Below are 21614 nucleotides of genomic sequence, written 5' to 3'. Positions count from 1 at the left end.
TTTGTAAATGAATTTATGCAGATACTTGACATGTTCCAAATAAAGTTCTCTGCTTATCCACAAACTCCTGGATTTTTATAGGTTGCACACACAGAAGAATGGCTGAAAGGTTATCTGACTCAGAACATGTAGTGAAGCATTTTGTAGGATAAGCTTTTCAATATTCAACTTAAAGCAGATTTTAAAAGTAATTTATCATTTTATATTTGGCTCTCCCTTTAAGTTTCTTCAACAAAGCTTAGCTGTAATTGGAAGGGCGTAGTTGGTGTCTGTATGTGCATACGTGTGTGTGTGTGTGTGTGTGTATGTTCTAAAAAGACCCCTTTTTCTCCTGTATGTTTGAGTAGCTAATATGATACAGTTACCAACATTTTATCATTTTAACAAGTATTCTTTCATATGTCTTCCCTTGATTTTCCTTAGTTGCACTCATGTTGATCTTATTCCATTGTTGCATACCAGTCAAGGGAAAAGACTGGGACTAGTATAGGGAAGCTGGAACAAATGCTTGAAGAAAAGTGAGCCGAGGAGGAGGGATATGTAATGAAACCAAGGTCTAACAATAAGTGCTCATCTGTTCAGGAGAACCAACTCACCTTTGAAGAAACATAATTGAAGGAGTAATCATACCATTTTAAGTAGGCAGAGTATTTCTGTACTTAAATGACAGTACATTTCTAATTTCTTTGTTGAAATATATGCATATGTAAGATATAGACATATGTTGTTAAATTAAGTCATTTTTTATGTATTATTTATATGTAATGAGGTTGAGCAGAAACACTGGATAAGCTAAAATGTGTGCAAAAAAGATCATATTTCTTTTATATGAAGTAATTCTGCAATTGAGAGTGTTTGGTTATCTGGCATAGTTCATACACCAGTTCAGAACCGTCTGAAGGGTGTGGCAGCTTCTAGTTCTGTTTCCTATGCTTCCTCTTATGTGGCGACCTCCTCAGCAGCTCCCTCCTCCAGGTCACACTCTCTCCCCTTTCCTCTCTTTCTTATAGCCTTCCTTCCTTTCTTTCTAAACAACTTTGAAAAGTGAAAGTGTTAGTCACTCATTCGTGTCCAGCTCTTTGTGACCCCATGGACTGTAGCTCGTCAGGCTCCTCCGTTTATGGAATTCTCCAGGCAAAAATACTGGACTGGGTTACTATTCCCTTCCCCAGGTGGTCTTCACCACCCAGGGACTGAACCCAAGTCTTCTACATTGGCAGGTGGATTTTTTACCATCTGAACCACCAACTTTGTTGAGATATAATTTGCATCCCATACGGTTCACTCATTTAAAGCATAAATTCTAGTGATTTTAGTGTGTTCAAAGAATTGTTCATGTAATCACCGAGCTACCACAATCTAATTTTAGAACATTTTATTAGCCACCAATTCCCACTACCCTTCCCCCGCCTCCCCAGCACTAAGCAACTGTTAGTATGCTTTCTGTCTCTAAAAATTTACCTTGCCTGAACTTTTCCAATAATGAAATCATATAATATGTGGTCTTTAGTGACCGGCTTTGTTCACTTAGCATAATGTTTTCCAAGTTCATGAGTACCACATACCTGCATTTAATACCCATTTATGATTGTATAGATATGTATAGATTGTATAGATTGTATGATTGTATAGATATGTATTGATATATGTATAGATATGCCATATTTTGTTTATGTGCTCATGGACATTTGAGTTGCTTCCATTTTTTTTGGCTATTACCACTAATGTATTCACATTCATGAACGTTGATGGGCAAGTTTTGTGTGATCATTTATTTTTACTTCTTTTGGTCACATACCTAAGAGTAGGATTGTTGGGCAGTCGTACTGGGTAACTCTGCCTTTAACCTTCTGAGCAACTGTCAAACTATTTTCCAAAGGGGCTGTACCATTTTACGTTCCTATGAACAGTGTGTAAGGGTTCTGATTTCTTCACAACTGCACCGTCCCTCTGAGTTTCATATTCGCTTAAGGGTTTAGTGCTGCCTTCCACCTCCCAGAGTCCCCTGTCTCTGAGAACATGACATGCTGCAGAGTTTCCCAGTGCTGCGGTACTCTGGGGGCTTCCCAGGTGGCCCTAGTGGTGAAGAACCCACCTGCCAATGCAGGAGACATAAGAGACAGAAGTTCAGTCCCTGGTCAGGAAAATCCCCGGGAGAAGGGCATGGCAACCCACTCCAATATTCTTGCCTGGAAAATCCCATGGGCAGAGGAGCCTGGTGGACAATAGTCCATAGGGTCTCAAAGAGTCAGACATGACTGAAGTGACTTAGCATGCACACACTGATGCTCTGGTGTGTTAACCAGTGTTACTCATATCGTCTCCAGCTGTAAGCATTATTGTCTGTTTGCCCCTGTATGCTCTTCAAATACTTTTTTCAATTTGTACTATGTTGTGTAAAAAGTCAGGAAGCAAGGTAAATGGATCCAGAACCAACTCCTTTTGGGGAACTTTTTAGGCAGCTAGGGCTATTTAAAATCTCTAAGATAGAGGATATCTCTGCCAGTCCAGTGGTTAAGAATTCTCCCTTCTACTGCAGGGAGTGTGGGTTCTATTCCTGGTCAGGGAACTAAGATCCCGCATGCCACATGTATGGCCAAAAAAAAAAAATTTCTCTAGGATACCTCTTGGTGATACTAAATGTGGCAGATTCCAAGTATACAAGCAGACCAGAGATACTCAGAAAACCCTCCTTGTCAGAACCAAAAGGTTTGCAAATGTGCCAGGGTTTCTCTGGTGTTCACTGATAGGAGCAAATGCGGACATGCTCTCCACAGGGCATGCATCATTGTTATCTCTGTAATTATGGCTGGCTCAGTCTTCTGAGAATTAGGTCCTCAAGATTGAATCAGAATTAAATCTTGTCTTGGAAAGTACTCGATAGTCAGTTTGCTTTCACTCCTTCACTAGCAAAAAGGAACACTAGTTATGGTTGAAAGACTTCATCAGAGTTGAGGTTATTATACTTAAGAAACATTTTATCTCTGTTTTCTTTTATCCCCCTGCAAGTTTCCTGACTCAGTGCAGTTCCTAAATGAAACAGTGCTTTGGGGACCTATGAAGAAGGCACTGTGCAGGAATTGTTAATTATTTCTAAAAATAACTCTGGGAGACAGACTAATGGTAATGACTGGGTTCTGGCACTTTATGGTTATAGCAACCGCTTTTATATATTTTGATTTCCTCCCCTAATGCTTAATTATCTCCATGGGCATGACAATGGTGTGTCATTGAAAGTATTAAAAATTTAATTAATTGCTTGACAGTTATATCTTGTGGAAATTACAATAGTGGTAATCTTTCTACCTTTTTAATTTTTGGTTCAAACAAACCTAACTAATCACAAATCTTCAAATGGCAAATTAGACACAATAAAATAGAGCTACCAATTACAGATTTTAGTGTTTTTATATTCTCTTGCAACAAACTGTAGAGTCAAACAATAAGTCAACTAAAGCATTCTGTGTCTTCCTGATCTCTACTATATATCCTACTAGAAGATTTTAAGCTTTATCATAGAAATATAGCTAAAAATCACAGATTTTTTTTACAAAAATGTATTCAGACAAGGCAAATATTTAATTATAAACCATAGAAGTTCAATATTCTGAATGTGTTTGCATTTTATTGTCTGACGGTGTAAAATTTTTATTAGTTTTCTCTAGTAATCATTGGTTATTCTGGTTTATGATGATTTTCTTACTGGATTACCATTAGTTCTTTACATTGATCTGGGAGTGTATCTAATAAGATGATTAGAATTTACCATTTAGTTAATTTGAAAACAAATAGATCTTGAAAATCAATTTTAATGATCTTTTGACATTGTAGAGCAATGAGTCTCAATGAACTTTGAAAAGGGCAAGTAAAAGGTTTTAGTATCACCTTCTCTATCATTTCAGGTAAGACCAGAAATCCAAACTCCTGATGACCTAGATGAAGATGAAGATGAGGAGGGTGATGAAAAAGAGGTGGATCTTTCCATTCCTGGCTCTTGCTATCTCAAACTTTTGTCACTCACAGCTCCTTCAGTTTTACCAGGTGGGAAAACTGGTAAAAAAAAACTTTTGTCTTATTTGGTAGGACAAAAGCTAGCATTTTTTTGTGTGGTTTTTTTTCCTACTTGTCTGATTAATTGTGCTCTTTTGTGATGTATGCATAGTCTATCTTACTTTAGTCTTAAATACTTATTTTCTATCTGTGTCCTATAGGGACTCCTTGAGATAGTATGGTTCCAAACACACTGAAAAATGTTAGACTTAAAATTAAGCTGGATAACTAGTTTAAACAATCATTTTCACTGGAAAGTTTAAATTCATTTTAAAAGTTAAATTTATTCTACAAGACAGATTTGCAGTGGGGCTCTTAAGTTACTGACTCAAATGTTTCTTTAGCTTATTTATAAACTGAATGAAAAGATCATTAGAATCTTCAGGAATTTCCTGGGTAGTTTCATCACATTTCCTGGCGGTCCAGTAGTTAAGACTCAACCTTCTAATGAAGGGGCTGTGGGTTTGATCCCTGATCAGGGAACTAAGATCTCATATGCTTTTTGGCTTTCCTGGTGGCTCAGATGGTGAAGAATCTGCCTGCAATGTGGGAGACCTGGGTTCAGCCCCTGGGTTGGAAAGATCCCCTGGAGAAGGGAATGGCTATCCACTCTAGTCTTCTTGCCTGGAGAATTCTATGGACAGAGGAGCCTGGTAGGCTAAAGTCCAAGAGGTTGCAAACAGTCAAACATGACTGAGTAACTTTCACTTCACTTCATCATTAGAAATATATTCTTCCTTTAGAATTACTCTAAAGAAATGGTGGTACCAATATTTGAGAACTATCCATTAATGCTTTTTAAAAATAGATTAAGTTATATGGTCATTTAGTTTTGATATAAAGTGTATAGGACCTTGACTCTTAAATAATTATTCTAATTATATCAAATTATTCCAATTCAATATTAGCCAACATTTTTACAAGCATGCATTTATTACCTTGTTCTGTCCCAAATCTACCCTGAATATTTATGGATGTAAAAATTAAGTTCAGTAAGCACACAAAATGTCATCTTTGTCTTCTTACTAATGATCATAGTCTTCTCACTTCATAATCCAGCCTATAATGTTAGAGATTTTTTGGTCGTTTTATTTTTAATTTGACTGCATCAGATCTTTAGTTGTGGCGTGCGGGATCTGTTAGTTGTGGCATGTGAACTCTCAGTTGCAACATGTGGGATCTAGTTCCCTAACCAGGAATCGAACCCAGGCGCCCTCATTGGGAGCACAGAGGCTTAGCCACAGGACCACCAGGGAAGTCCCATGTTAGACGTTTTGATGCTTGGCTTCCTCCTACATGGAGATCCCTGAGGAATTCTGCCAAATGCATTTAGTGTTTCTTGCTAGAGCATGCTTCTGTCCCTAAGCCCCGCCTCCTTTCATTAGAGAAAACCGAACAGTACACCTTAGACAGAGCTCATCTTTCCTTCCCCCTTATGTCCAGAAAAGCCTTAAAGGCTTGTTGCCATTTTCTTTCTCCTGTTCATCCCCACTTCTTACCTCAAGGCTCCTCAGAGTCTGCTGCTGCTGCTAAGTCGCTTCAGTCGTGTCCAACTCTGTGCTACCCCATAGACGTCAGCCCACCAGGCTCCCCCGTCCCTGGGATTCTCCAGGCAAGAACACTGGAGTGGGTTGCCATTTCCTTCTCCAGTGCTTCGAAGTGAAGAAGTGAAAGTGAAGTCGCTCAGTCGTGTCTGACTCGTAGCGACCCCATGGACTGCAGCCCACCAGGGTCCTACATCCATGGGATTTTCCAGGCAAGAGTACCAGAGTGGGGTGCCATTGCCTTCTCCACCTCAGAGTCTAGGACCTCCCAAATCCCCTGTGGTTAATAGTGGGTCCAAAGAGGAAAAAACGCCTCCAGTTATCCAAAGTTCCGCCTATACCCCCAGATAACCAAAGAGTTCAAAGTCCTCTTGGGCATTTTAAATGACGCTGTTCCCTCTTAAATGGACCCTTACTCTAGTCTCGTGGTATTAGAAACAGGAGAAGGGGTGAGATGTGTGTGGTCGAGGTATACTGTTGTTTCTGCCCACGGTATGTGCAGAGCTGTGATGGCGGTTAACTGGCTCTTCTCTGTGTTTGTACTTGATATTTACTAGTATCTGTCCCTAAGGAAGAAGGGGAGGAGTTGAGATTAACTGTATCTATTTGAGAAAATTCAATAATTAGAGTCAGTCAGGTGAATGATCTAGGGGCTGACTGAGTCCGGCAGACCATGTCACCACGAGCAGAGTTCTTCCATTTTTTGTTGCCTCATATTCCCTGTGATTGTAAGAAGCAGGAAAAGGCACTGCCTTAGAGATGTACAACCTATGAAGTATAGGGTGGATGATATATTTTAAGGCTTTGGGTACAGCAGGCCAAAGACTGAATTGCACTGAATGTAAACTAATCCTGGCCCTTTTCTTCTCTTATTCTTTTCAAATGAACACAAAAGCAGTTGCAAAGTAAATCCAGTGATTTGAATTATTTTAAATAGGGATGCTACTGGTATGCTGTAAAAGATTTTTTAATTTTGAAATAATTGTAGACTTATAAGAAGTTGCAAAATTAGAGAGTACTTTTACCCAGCTATTCCCATTGATAACATCTCACATAACTTTAATTCATTATTAATACCAGGAAATTCACTTTCATACTGTTAATTAAGCTATAGACCTACTTGGATTTCATCAATTTCTTTTTCCAGTATGTAAGTTTTGAGAATTAGCTTTTTAAAAAAGCTCAGTATAACATCTAAGACCCATCCAAGTAGTTATCTGTATCAGTTTGTTCTTTTTTATTGATAAGTAATATTCCACTTTGAGATATACCCAGGTGGCATTAGCAGTGAAGAACCCGCCTACAAATGCAGGAATTGTCAGAGACACAGGTTTGATCCCTGAATCAGGAAGATCCCCTGGAGAAGGGCACAGCAATCCACTCCAGTGTTCTTGCCTGGAGAATCTCTTGGACAGAGGAGCCTGGCAGGCTATAGTCCACAGGGTCACAAAGAGTCGAACACGACTGAACCAATTTAGCATGCACATAAAATGTACCATAGTTTGTCTATGTCCTCATCTGTTGGAAGACATTTGGTTTATATGTAACACTCTCTGTCCTACAGATTTTCAGCTCTTTTCAAATCCTTACTTGATCATCTGGAAGGAGGAGACTAGGGAAAGGTTCAAAGACAATGGGGAAAATTCCTAGTTGCTAGATTTTTCAAGGGCTGGGACAGATGGTACTGTACATATCAGTTGCACCCATGGTATTTTACTTTTATTTAATCTGCTCTCAGGCCTGGAATTATTTGAGAGTCCTTAGTTCTCTGAAGTGCCTGGCAAATAGACAAATTTTCATTCCTGGGTTAGTCTATGTGGAGATGTATACTTATCGATTGACATATATTATCTTTTACCAGAATAGGATGCCTTCTGTCCTCACAAGCACATAATTCTTAGGTACATTCTGAAAAGTCTAGACTCTTCCCTGGCTTGAAGCAGTCATTCTTGTGCTCATTGGGGTATGTGACCTGTCAATGCATATTACCCACATTTTTCATTCAGATGACATATTGGTCAGGGTATTCACAGGAAATGCAGAGGGAATAGTCGAGAATTTAATAAAGGACTGCTTAAAGGTGTGCTGTCAAGGTTAAAGAAAATTCATAAGCAATGGTGGATCATCTCAGAATGGCAAATGTCTCTCAGCCTGAAGAGGTAAGGGAAGGTAATAGTTATGAGAAGAAGAGAGAGCTTCTGTGTCATAAATAGCGCTGCCTAAGGGAGTCAGGACCTTCAAAGGAGGGATACAGGCAGCCTGGAGCAGTCCTGCAGGAGGATGTCTAGGGAGTAACATGCCCTCACCTCTGTCCTCACCCGCTGGTCTCCTACCACTATCTCCCACTGAGTGAAGCCAGCTGAAAGCCAGAGGACGAGGGAACCTGGTGATGCTGCTGTGAAAGGTTATCCTTCCAGGGAACAGAGCAGGGTTGGGAGGGTGGATCTGGAGCGGAAAATGGAAAACTTACTACATAGGTGTTCTCTGGACTTTGAATGGAGAAGCTTGGTTGTGCCTAGAAAGGTTCCATATAAGAATGACAGAACTGGGTATGCAATCCATGTTCCAGTGAATATTCGCTGCCTTTAATTGTGGTCATTTAAAGGGGACATTTAGGCATGTTCAGAATGAAATTCTAGTTTAGGTAGGTGGACTCTTGCTTTTTCTTCCTATTAATAAGAGGCACATGTAGTGGTTTCCTTTTTGTTTCCCTTGTGATTTGTTTAGCTTTATTTTTTTTGTTGTTGTTTTTGTTCTGCATTGGGCAACCTCTAGTGGTCCTTGGGAAAATAACACTTGAATATAAACCTATAGTGTTAATCAAGTATTTTGCTTGAATATCCTGTTGTCTTCTGATCCTGGATTACTATATTCCCTTATAATAAGTAAAAATGTCAAGCAAAAAGAGTCTTGGGCTTAATTAGAAGGAACACAAATAAATAATGAATTAGTTTTTAAAAGTAAGTGTACTGATATTACTACAGAATGAAAGACAGTCATAAAAGGCTCTTTCTAAATGATAAGAAAGAGCCAGTCACATGGCAATAAAGGATGAGTGTGTTCTAGGTAGAAGGAATAACAAGTGCAGTGGCCTTGTCTTAGGTATGAGCTTTGTATTATTGAGGAATGGAGTAAAGCCCATGTGAAAATGTGCCTTTAACATAGCTGGGAAGGAAGGCAGGTGGTAGAGATGTAGTCAGAAGGAGAGTCGGGGGCCAGGTCATAGAAAGCCTTGATCATTTCTAGAAGTTTTGATGTTATTCTATGTACAGTGAGAAAACACCAGAAGGTGCTGGAGAAGGAAATGACATAAAATTCTAGCTTCTGAGTAGAGGATGGTTCAGAGCAGTGGTCATGAGGAGAAGAAATCAAGAAATTAGTTTTTAAATTCATCCAAATGAGAAAAAGAAAAGATAATGACCAGGCAAGTAGCAATAAAAATGGAAAGGGGTAGATTTGAGATATATTTTTAAAGATAGATCTAAAAGGACTTGCTAGTGAATTATATATATAAACTATGAGAAAGAGGAATTAAGAATGACTAGGTTTTTAAACTTGTATAACTGAGTGCCACGTTCTGGTTTTAGGAAGACTAAGAATGGGATGAGAATCAAGACTTGTTCTTTTATTTCGTGAAATTTGATCTAAAATATAGCTAGGGTGTTGTTTTGGTGGGTGTGTGTATATGACTTAAGAATGAATGTTTCTCTTCTAGCATACGATGTTTACTTTTGATCTCCTTTTATTTCTTTCAGCTTTGGAGGAATTTTTTACATCACTTGTGAAGCAAGAAATGGTGAATATGCCCCGTGGGGTGTATCACTCTGCATTGAAAGGAGGTGCCCGCTTAGATCAAGGAAAGACTGTAGCAGGAATCCCCAATTTTATGTTGAAGATGTATGAGACAAACAGGCAACCAGGTTTAAAACCTGGCCTTGCGGGTAAGCACCATACATCCATGTATAGGCTTTTAATGCACCGATTAAAGTTTCTCTTCCAGTAGGATGTGATTGGGCATGAAAAGGCATTGCTGCTGCTCCTCACATCTAGACACACTGGGTCAATTACAAACATGAATCACTCATTAAAGCCATTTAGAGAACTGCAGAAGCAAAGACATAAGTAAAAGCAAAGAAGAGATAGACTGAAATTACAGAATAGGGGGAACATTTTAGATATTTTAGATTGTTCCCTGCCCCACCCACTGACCCCCACCTCATAGGGGATGTTCACCAATTTTGGTTGTGGACTGGGACTGGGAATGGGCTCAGGCAGAGGCCTGTTGGAGGATAGAAAAACCGGTAAAGATTTTAGTAGTGTCAAGGGACTAGGGTGATGTGGTGATTAATTTAATGTATCATCTTAATTGGGCTAAATGATGCTCAGATAACTGGTAAATATGATTTCTGAGTGTGTCTGTAAGTGAGTTTCCAGAAGAGGTTAACATTTGAGTCAGCAGACTGAGTAAAGATCACCCAGAGCAGTATGGGTTGGCAACATCCAATCCATTGAAGACCCGAATAGAACAAAAAACCAGAGGAAGGGTGAAGCCGGGAGATCCATCTTCTCCTGCCTTTGGACGGTGGTGCTCCTGGTTCTTGGGCTTCCTGACTCAGACTGAATTACACCACTGGCTTTCCTGGTTCTCTCGTTTGCAAACAGGAGATTGTGGGACCTCTCAGCCTCAAAATTTTTGTGATTCAATCGCCATAAAAATATCTCTACTTGCTTATCTACATATCTACATCTATACATATCTTGTTAGTTCTGTTTCTCCAAAGATTCTAATATAGGTGACAGACTGGAGAGTTTCCTCTTAAGATAGTTGATGAGTTTTGAGTCTGCACTGAAAGTCAAAGAACTAGGCTGATGCTTCTGAAAGGCAGTGGTCTCCAGTCTTACGGTACTTGGAAAACAAAGACAGACTAGGATAATGGGCCTGAAAACCAAGTACACAAAAATAGTGAATTGATACTGGAGATCTACAGGTCTTTTCACCTGGTTGCCTTTACTCATTGTGGCCTCAGAGGCTGAAATTCAGGCTTGACCTTAACAAGAGAGTTCTTCTTTTCAGGACGTGACTGAAGTGACCTAACACACACACACACACAAACTGTACATTGACAACTTATCATAATGATCATATGGCAGATCACAAACTTCAACAAATTTCAAAATATTGAAGTCATTGAGTCTGTCCTCAGATAGCAATGGGATTAAGCTAAAACTAATAAAAAGATAACTGGCCTGGAAATTCCACTGGCCTGGAAATTGAATAATATACTTATAGATCATCCGTGGATCAAAGGAAAAATCAAAATGGAAATCAGAAAACATTTTGAACTGAATGATAATGGAAATAAGCCAAATTACAACTTGTGGGATGCAACTAAAACAGTGTTAATGGGAAATTCATACCTTTAAAGCATATACTGAAAAAAAAAAGGAAAGAAAAGCAATGATATTAAAGTTTCTATTTCAAGAAAAATGGAAAATAGCAGTGAATTAAGCTTAAATTATAAAGGAAAGGATAATAAATATAAGAATAAAAATCAATGAAGACAGAAAACATATAAAATAAAGAAAGCCAGCAAAGCCAAAAGTTCACTCTTTGGCAAGTTTAAAAGAATTAATAAAACCATTGTAAGTCTGGACAGAAAAATAGAGAAATATAGATTACCTATACTAGGAACTACAAAGGAGACAGAACTTCAGACCCCACAGCTTTCAAAAAACATATTATGAAGAACTTTAAGCCAATGAATTTCACAGTTTAGAAGAGATGTAGAAGTTCATCAAAATATAAAACTTTGCAGAACTGACAGAAAGCACACTAGACTATATGAATAGTTTGCAGTTGGTTATTAGTTTTAGTATTAAAGAAACTGAGTCTGTAAGAACCTTCCCACAAAGAAACCCTAGGTGCAGTTGCTTCCTTGGTGAATTTTTCAAAAAAATTCAGAAAGAAATAACAGCGATCTTTATAAACTCTAATACAGGAGGAAAAAAAAGAATCCTCTAGATGAGGTCAGCATAACCTTAATACCGAATATCAGAAGGGAATATTAAAAGCCACTCTTTTCCATGAACATAGTTGTGAAAATCTCTCCAAAATATGTTAGAAAATGGAATTCAGCAGTACATACAAAGGAAAATAAATAATAATTAGTGGGGTTAATTTAATGTTTGAAAATCAATATAATTTATTACATTAGCAGCAAAAAGGCAGTATAATCTTTAGATGACCTCAATAGATGTAGAAAAAGCCTTTGAAAAACTTAGCTCCTATTCATGTTACATAAAAGACTCTCATTAAGCTCTGAATAGAACTTCTTTTATTCTGATAAAGAACATCTACAATGCCATCTTTGTACTTAATGCTGAAATAATGAGACTTTCACTCCTTGAGATTGGGGAAAAGATATGGATGCCTGTTGTTACCAGTATTATTCAGTATTGTAATGGAAGCCATAGCTAGTGTAATGAGCTAAGAAAAAGAAAGAAAAGTCATACAGATTAGAAAGGAAGAGATAAAGTAGTCATTATTTGTTGATGACATGATAATATACATAGAAAAATCCAAAATAATCAGCAGAATAATTAGGATTAATAAATGAATTAAGATTACTGTGTACAAAGACCATATAAAAATGAATTGTATATTTGCATATACATAGCAAAAATGAAACTTAATAATTGTATCACTTATACTAGTACCAAAAACCACCAAGTACCCAGGATAAATTTAACAAGAATTGTGCAAAATCCTTATACTGTATGCTATAAAATATTATGGAGAAAAGTTAAAGAAATTTGAATAAATTGAGTTATATATGGTGTTTATGGACCGGAAGACACCATGCTGTAAAAATGTCAGCTCTCTCCAAGCTAATGTGTAGTTTCAAACCAGCCCCAATCCACATCCCAGTAGGTTTTTGGAAATTGACAGACTGATTCTAAAATTTGTGTGGAATTGCAAAATACCAGTAATGGCCAAGATAAGCCATTGAGGAAATATAGGAGGATAGGAGGATATACATTACCAGATCCAGACCTATTATGAAACCATGATAATTGACAGTTTGATATTGGTGCAAAGACAGGCCAACTGACTAGTGGAAGAATATGGAGTGTACAGAAACAAACCTACATGTACAGGGTCACTAGATTTGTTACGAAAGTAATACTGTGGTGCTGTAGAGAAAAGGGATGATCTTTCTGAAAAATAACAAATTATATTAAAATCACAAACATGTATTAATGAAAGTATACCATTAAGAGAGTGAAAAGGCAAACCACAGAATACAAGAAAGTATTTTTAGAACATATATCTGATAAAGAACTTGTGTCTGGAATATGTAAAGAATTTTTAAAAATCAATAAGAAAAAGACCATTGAAAAACAGGGAAAAGAGTTGAATTTACCCTTCAAAAAGAGATAGGTATACACAGTATATTAACACCTATATATGGAATTTAGAAAGATGGTAATGATGACCCTATATTTGAGACAGCAAAAGAGACACAGATGTAAAGAACAGACTTTTGGACTGTGGGAGAAGGCGAGGGTGGGATGATTTGAGAGACTAACATTGAAACATATATATTACTGTTTGTGAAATAGATCGCCAGTCCAGGTTCGAGGCATGAGACAGGGTGCTTGGGCAGGTGCACTGGGATGACCCTGAGGGATGGGATGGGGAGGGAGGTGGGAGGGGGGTTCAGGATGGGGAACACATGTACACCCATGGCTGATTCTTGTCAATGTATGGCAAAAACCACTGCAATATTGTAAAGTAATTAGCCTCCAATTAAATGTTTTTTTTTTTAAAAAAGAGGGGAAAAAAAAGAGGGTATACAAATGTCTGATGAACATATGATTAGATGATCAACTTCATTAGTCATCTGAGAAATGCAAATTAAAACCACAGTAAGATACCACAGCAGACCTAACACTATGGCTAACATGAAAAAAAATGGAAAATACAAAGTACTGATAAATATGTGGAGTAAACAGAACTGCTGCTGGGAATGTAGGTTAGCAGAACCACTTGGGACAATTTATACTGAGTAAATTCATACTCTCTTACCTACCTATTTCATTCTTAGGAATAAGCCCAAATAAAGTCACCAAAAGACATAATAATGTTCACTGCAGCATTATTTGAGTAGCCCTAAACTTATTTTAGTTGCTGAACTTCCCTGGTAGCTCAGCTGGTAAAGAATCCGCCTGCAATGCAGGAGACTCCCATTCAATTCCTGGGTCGGAAAGATCCCCTGTAGAAGGGATAGAAGCTATCTAAATGCCTATTGACAGTAAAATCGTGGTATGTGCACATTATGGAGTGTTATTCAGTAATGACAATGCATATACTACAACTGCCGATAACAATATGAATGATTCTCATGATGGTTATGTTAAGTGAAAGAAGTCAGATATAAGTGTACAGCCTGATTCCAGTTATGTCAAGTACCACAGTATGAAAAAAGTTTGCTAGAAAATTGTTATCTTTGGGCTGGGTGTGGACGTGATTGGGATGAGGCATGAGGAAGGGCTTCTAAGATGTTAACAATGTTTTGCTTCTTGATCTGGGTGCTGATTACATTTTTGTTCAGTTTGTAAAAATTCATTGAACGGTATGCTTATGTGTACTCTTCTCTGTTATACTTCCGAAAGAGATATTTATAAAGGTAATTTGTCTGTTTTAGTATCTTAGTCCTTGAATATGTCTTCTCATTGGCTCAGAATTACCCAGATGAGGTCCAAGACTACCCTAACTCATAACTCGTGTTTGGCTGCCTGCCTTTGCTTTTTAACTGACATGGGGTCAGCTAATGCTGGAAGTTCAATTTAGTTAAGCAGAATAGGAAGGATTGGGAGAAGGGTAACAGATGGAGGAGGGGAGGGAAAAGGGAGAGTGAATGTATGTGACTGTAGATATGATGGAAAACTAGTCCATTTATGGGTGTAAACTAAAGGAACCCATATTATCAGGAGTTTACAAAGACTGTCATGTGTAAGCATTTCTCTTTAATTGAGATTTATTTTTTAAGGAAAGCTTATAGACTCTCTAGAAGTAACAGTTCACAGAAATTAAAATAAACGCGATTTGAAATATTCTTATTTATTTAAAAATGAATAAGACTCCTCCGTAGCTTCAAGATGGTAATTTCTTAGAGCTCTTCTGTTTTTTTTTTCTGTACCAACAGTTAAAAAAATAATAATAATTTGCTTAGCATATTCTTTTAATTTCTAAGTGTCTCTATCCATATTGAATATCAACTACTGAGAACCTAATTAATGAGGTTTTTCCATAAGCAATGTTTTTATATTTCTTTTTTTTAAGGTGGTATGTTATTTTGTTATGATATTTCAATGTATCAGAGTAAAGATGGCAAACCATTGAATCGACTGATGGCCAGTAGAGGGAGAAGTTTCAAGCAGACCTTACTTGCTCTAGTGCATGAGGTGGGTACCTCTCGGTTCTCTGAAACAGTGCTTCTTGTTGTATATGCTTTGGGGTTTCCCTCCTTTGGTTTATGCTGATGAAATTTAGCATGTGTTTGGAAATAATTTTTCTATTATTCATAATGAAAGTGGCTTTTAAAGACAACCAAAATAGTTGATCCAACTGTAGTATTTTGATGTACTTGTCAAAGAAACCAGCATGTTTCCCTTTGGGATCAGCCTATTAGAGAGTAGTATCTAGGAAAGTATCTAGTTTGGATTATCTATCAATATTTAATTGCCTCTGTTCAGAATAAATACCAATTTAATATTTCAAGAAATAATCTAACCTATTTCTTAATTGTAATCCTTTGGAAGTATGTAGGGCACCACTATTTATATCTTGTGAGTATTGGAAATTAACAGTAAATAATTGTGTTGGAGGAGGGGAAACCCTTTGATTTTATTGTTTATTTACTTTTCTTTTATGCTAGTCTTAAAATAAAGTTATGTCGTGCCATTAGGTGTTGCTTGAAATTTGATCATTACAGATTATACAATACCAGAGGGAAGAAGGAAGTTGAAAAGCACTTGGGAAATCTGTGGGGTTTTTTTTAATTGTTTTTTTTAAATTTTATGACTTCCCTGGTGGCTCAGATGGTAAAGCGTCTGCCTACAGTGTGGGAGACCAGGGTTCAATCCTTGAGTTGGAAAGATCTCCTGGAGAAGGAAATGGCAACTCACTCCAGTACTCTTGCCTGGAAAGTCCCATGGATGGAGGAGCCTGGTAGGCTACAGTCCATGGGGTTGCAAAGAGTCAGACATGACTGAGCGACTTCACTTTCACTTTTTCATGACAGTTACTCATTCAGGTGTATATAGGTTAAACTGTATGAATGAATAAAAAACAAAATATCACAGCAAAGAGGTTTATTTCATAAAGATTTGAGGTAATGATAGTGCTTCTACAATATGTTTACATTAAATCTTATTTTGATGCATAATTTATAAATATTGGGATCACTTATTTGATTTGATAATATTCTGTGTCTTACCAGCTGCCACCAGTTAGCATAGCCAGATTTTTGTTTGTTTGTTTGCCCATGCCACGTAGCATGCGGGATCTTCCTGCCCTGCAGTAGAAGCGTGGAGTCTGAACCTCTGGACCACGAGGGAGGTCCCAGCATAGCCAGATTTTTAAAGACCCACCTATGCTACCCATTTTAGTTTTATATATTTGGTTAGAATTGAAATTATGTAAGTCTTTGTTTAATGTGATGTCTTTAACTAACAAAGGAAGGAAGAATTGGGGAGAGTAGTATTTCTCTGAGAAGAAGAGAGGTTTAATTTCATAAGCGAAGAAAAACAATAGGTAATTTCTAGATTTGTTCTCCCTATTATCTTATTCGTTGTTATGGAGAAGAAAGAGATTTGGTACTTTTTTGTGCTTTAAAGCTGTGTACTTAACGTGGATAACCAACATGTTAACTATGAAGGGAAGCCTGAATTTTAAAGTCGCTATCATAACAGATGGAGAAGGGAATGGCTTCCCATTCCAGTATTCTTGCCTGGAAAATCCCATGGACAGAGGAGCCTGGTGGGCTACAGTCCTTGCAATTGCAAAGAGTCAAACACAGCTGAGTAACTAACACTTTCACTTTCATCATAACAGAAACAAGGATAAGTGTTAATGTAGGGGTGGCAGAAGATATCTGATAAATTAAGCAAATGGTATCAGAACTTGTGAGGTGTACCTTAGATGTGAACAGAGAAAAGACTTGAGTTATGATACTTGTTGCTTGTATTATCGAATACCTAGAAAATTTCAAAGAGATGAGAAAAGATCATAATTTTAGGAGTCACTTGGAAGATGCATTAGACAGAATTCTGTCGAATCTGTGGCAGGATTTTGGGTTGGATTTATCTTCTGCTTACTGTAATTCATTTTTTAAAAAGGCAGAGAGAGAGAATGAGCCAAGCAGTTTCTCAGAGTATCTGGCAACAAATAATAAAAATTTTAAGAGCTAGTTAATGAGAATAACAATTGCAATAATAATAACTCATAACTAGCTCAGGCACGTTAAAGTTTGCTGTGCTTATGTTAATTCATTTAATCTCTATATTCACACTGTGAGGTTGGCACTGTTTATGTACTTGACACACAGAAATAGAAGAGCCTGGAAATTGAACCCAAAAAATATGATTTCACAGTTCTTGATTCTGTCTTATTTTTAATGTCTGTCATCATAGTTTCAATTTGTTTATTAATTTACCCATGGATGGACATTTGGGTTGTTTCTCTTTTTTCCAGATTATGACTAAAGCTGCTATAAACTTTACTATTCAGGTGTATATGTGGACATCTCTTTTAATTTCTCTTTAGTAAATAACTATATACAAGTGGAATCGCTAGGTCTTTTGGTGAGTGAATATGAAAACCCACCTGTTTTTCCAGTGACTGCCCCACTTTGAATGCCCACCAGCAGCATGAGGAAGTTCTGGTTGCTCTCCCTTCTTGCCGGCACTCAATATGGTCAGTTCTTAAAATTTAGCAGTTCTCATAGTGGTTAGTGGTTTTCCTTTCGTGGTTTTTAATTTGTGTTTTTTTTAATGACTACTGATGTTGAGCTTCTTTTCATGTATTTATTCACATCATGGAGTGTTGTGTTCTTTTGCCCATTTTAAATCCAGGTTTTTGTTTTCAAATGAGAACTCTTTATATATTCTGGATATGTGGGTTTTTTTTTTTTAATTAGAAATGTGTCTTGCACATGTTTTTACCTATTCTCTAACTTGTCTTTTTATTTCCTTAATAGTGTCTTTTGAAGAGTGTCTCTTCAGTTTTGCAGAATTTATCAAGGTTTTCTTTTTATGGTTCTTGCTTTTTGTCTTATTCAAAGTCTCAAAAACTTGCTGTTTTCTTTTCCTATGTTATCTTTTTTAATTTTTTAAAAAAATAGGTATAATTTATAGACTGTAAAATTTACTCATTGAATGTATGCAAGTCAATGGTTTTAGTATATACACAGAGATGTATAACCATCACCATAGTCAATTTTAGAATATTTTCATCACAGTGTAAGGTAACTCTATACCCATTAGCAGTCACTCTCCATTTTCCTCACATCCCAGCCTTCATCAACCATGAGACCACGTTTTTAAAATTTTATATTGGAGTATAGCCGATTAACAATGTGATAGTTTTGGTGGACAGCAGAGGGACTCTGCCATTTATATACATGTATCCATTTCCCCCCAAACCCCCATCCCATCCAAGCTGCCACATAACACTGAGCAGAGTTCCCTGTGCTATATAGTAGGTCCTTGTTGGTTATCCACTGTAAATATAACAGTGTATACATGTCGATCCCAAAGTCTCTGCATAAATTTTAATTCAGCTTTGAGAAACTATTTTTTTTTAACTTGGAAATTGAATTTTATTTACAAATGTTCTCTTTTAAACACAGATGCCGTTCCACCCCTTTTAAAGCATTATTAACTAATAATTTTCAGAAAAACCATTTACATTGTCTTAATTTGTCTGCATAAAACAGTATTATGGGGTAAACAAATGTGGGATGGTCTAAGACATAAAAACAAAAGACAATTTATCTACCATGAACGCTCTAGTGACTGACAAAGAATCACCAATCACACCCCTTAATGTGCTACTCCAAGAAATGTGATAATTTGGGGAGGTAAATGCTTCACAATAAAGTCTTCTTACATAGTATGGTTTAATGGTGAATGTTTAGGATTGCTCTTGCAGGTTGCTATTTATGCTGATTTTTAAAAATAAGTTATCATTGTTAAAAAGGGCAAAGATTAAAGAAAAATCTGTAGAGAAAACTATTTTAAAAACCTGCTATAATTTTGGTTACAAATGCTTTGAATTTGTATATCAGTCTGGGAGAGAATGGATATCTTAATAATATCGAGTTTTTCAACCAGTACGCAAGGTATATTTCTCCATTATTTTAGGTCAGTGTTCTGTTGTTTTCTTACTACAAATCTTGCACCTATTTTGCTAAATTTAATAAGTGCTGCACATCCCTAAGTACTTTTATGCTAGGGCAATTAGACTGTTTTTTGGTTTGTCTTTATTTCCAACTGTTCATTGCTAAAATATAAACATATAATTGATACTTTTTTATGGCCTTACTCTACCCACTTATATATTCTTGTAGCTTTTCTGTAGATTCTTTTTGATTTTCGTTGCAATGTTGTCTATGAATAGAGATTGTCTTAGTGTTTTTCTTTCCAATCTGTCTGCCTTTGATTTCTTTTTCTTGCCTAATTGCACTGTCTAGGGCCCTTTGGTATGGTTGAATAGAAGTGGTGAGAGCAGACATTCTTATTTTGTTAACAAAAGAGTCTTGGGGGAAAGCATTCAGGTTGCTTAACATTACATATGATGTTTTATTTACTGTTAGTATAGAGATTTTTATGGATATTCTGTATTAGGTTGATAAAGTTTCCTTTATTCCTAAATTGGTTTTTTTTTTTTAATCACAAATAGATGTTGAATTTTGTCAAATGTGTTTTTTCTACATTTGTTGAAATGATTATATACTTTTTTCATTTGTTAGTAGGATGAATTATTTTGGTTAATTTTTCTAATGTGAACCAAATCTGCATTCCTAGGATAAACTCCACTTGATTGTGATATAATATCTGATTTATTGCTGAATTTGATTTGCTAGTAATTCTTTGTTATGGGGCTTCCCAGGTGATCCTAGTGGTATGCATCCTGCCAATGCATAAGGCATATAAGAGTTTTGAGTTCAATCACTGAGTCGGGAAGATCCCATGGCAGAGGACACTGCAACCCACTCTAGTATTTTTCCCTGGAGAATCCCATGGACAGAGGAGCCTGGTGGGCTGTATAGTCCATAGGGTCACACAGAGTCAAACCCAACTGGAGCGACTTAGCACACACACTTTGTTAAGGATTTTTGCACCTTGACACCTATGAGGGATATGATTTTGTGATTTCCTTGTAATATCCATGCCTGATGTATTATCAGGATAATGCTCTCCTAGTAATTTTTCCTTAAGTGGTAGAATTTTCTAATGAAAAGTCTGGACTTGGAGTTTGCTTTAGGAAACTTTGTAACTATGAAATCAAGTTACGTAATATATTAGACTATTTACACTATCTATCCATCCATCCCTACTAATCCTGAAGAGGGAATTTCGGTGGCACAGCATACATGACAATTAGTATGTATCTCTCCTTTTTTTAAAGTGTGCATTTCATAAAACCAGGAAGTTTGTCTTGGCCATATGCAGTTCCAGTGCTTGATATTCCTGGCACATAGTAGACACTTTATAAATAATTTTAATCCTTTCAAAACTTGGGTGTGTATTATATTTTACATGTACATTTAGTACATGTACATTTACATGTACATTTAGATTGTTTCCTTTTTCCAGAAACGTGGCAGTTAAATTGATGGTCAATCTAATAATTATTGAGGTCTTACTAGGAAATGACATTATTGTCATTTGAACAAGCTATTATAAACTGTTTGTGTTGTTATTCATTTATATGGTTTGGCCTCCCCTCTCTGCCAAAGGTTACATATACCTATAGGATACTTTATAGTCCTAATGCATACAACTATAGATTGAGTGAGTGAGTAAATGAATGGGTAAATGAATATTCAAATGCTCTGCTCTTCATTTTTTAAAGTGTATTTTGCTCCATGTAATTGTCAATATTTCTCAATAACAACATTAGTTAAATATTTTCAGTGTCTTAGAGAACTAGCTGTTTAATCTGTGATGAATTCTTTAACACCCTTCTTTCTAAAAACTGTTTTTGTTTTAAATTGAAACTCTCCCATGTTATACTTTGAGAAGACTCACAGACCTAAACCTGAATTGGGTTTGACCTGACCTACCAGGAGTAGTTTAGATTTCTCTAAAACTGAAGTGCCCTTGCTCTCTTTGCTCCTTTGAAAAGGGGACCAGCAGGGGTCATTTCAGACCTACCAATGCTTCTTCAAGCTCCTTCTCTGCCCTGATTTACGACTACTTCTTCTCATCCTGAGACTGACTTGGCTCCATTTGATGAGGAAGCTGAAGGTGAATGACATGTCTCTTTCCCTGGAAGTTGCTGCCTGTCTTGTCATCCTTTGGCATTTCTAACTCTGACATAACACTCTCCCCTAAATTGGGTGGTACTGATTTGTCCCTGGATGAGAATGGCAGCCTTGCTTCATTATTTCCTCCATCTTCGGGCACATGCAAATTTTCCTGATCCTGCTGCTGCTACCCAACCATATTTCTGCCTCAGCACTAGGTAATGAGCTCTTTTTTCATCTTTTTTTCATCGAAACCTTTATTGGGCTTATTGCCGGTGCTACTCTGAATGAGATTTTTTTCTTCTTTCTTTCTTTTGAAATTGATCATCACTTGTTTATTTTGCCTTATAAGTTATTTTTTTTCTTCTGCCTTCTTTACATTTTCCCCTAGATACCCAAAAGTACATGGGCTATAACCCATCACTTGCCCTTTCTTTCAGTGCCTTCTTCATTTAAAAACATATTTCTTGTGAAAAGCATGGAG

General features: G+C 36.9%; 1 protein-coding gene across 5 annotated transcripts in view; it reads left to right on the top strand.

Moving 5' to 3' along the window:
* The window catches only part of FOCAD (focadhesin), a 292503-nt gene that overhangs the window by 180861 nt on the left and 90028 nt on the right, over positions 1 to 21614 (top strand). For all 5 annotated transcript variants that reach the window (XM_065908204.1, XM_065908205.1, XM_065908203.1 and 2 more), the window contains 3 exons: positions 3903 to 4041; positions 9350 to 9535; positions 14941 to 15062. In XM_065908204.1, coding sequence (XP_065764276.1) covers positions 3903 to 4041; positions 9350 to 9535; positions 14941 to 15062 — 447 coding nt within the window. The remainder of the gene's footprint in view (positions 1 to 3902; positions 4042 to 9349; positions 9536 to 14940; positions 15063 to 21614) is intronic.

The sequence above is a fragment of the Muntiacus reevesi genome, chromosome 17, assembly GCF_963930625.1.
Source record: "Muntiacus reevesi chromosome 17, mMunRee1.1, whole genome shotgun sequence".
NCBI classification, from domain to species: Eukaryota; Metazoa; Chordata; class Mammalia; order Artiodactyla; family Cervidae; genus Muntiacus; species Muntiacus reevesi.
The sequence above is the reverse complement of the archived record's forward strand: the minus strand, read 5'-3'. Positions and strand labels throughout refer to the sequence as shown.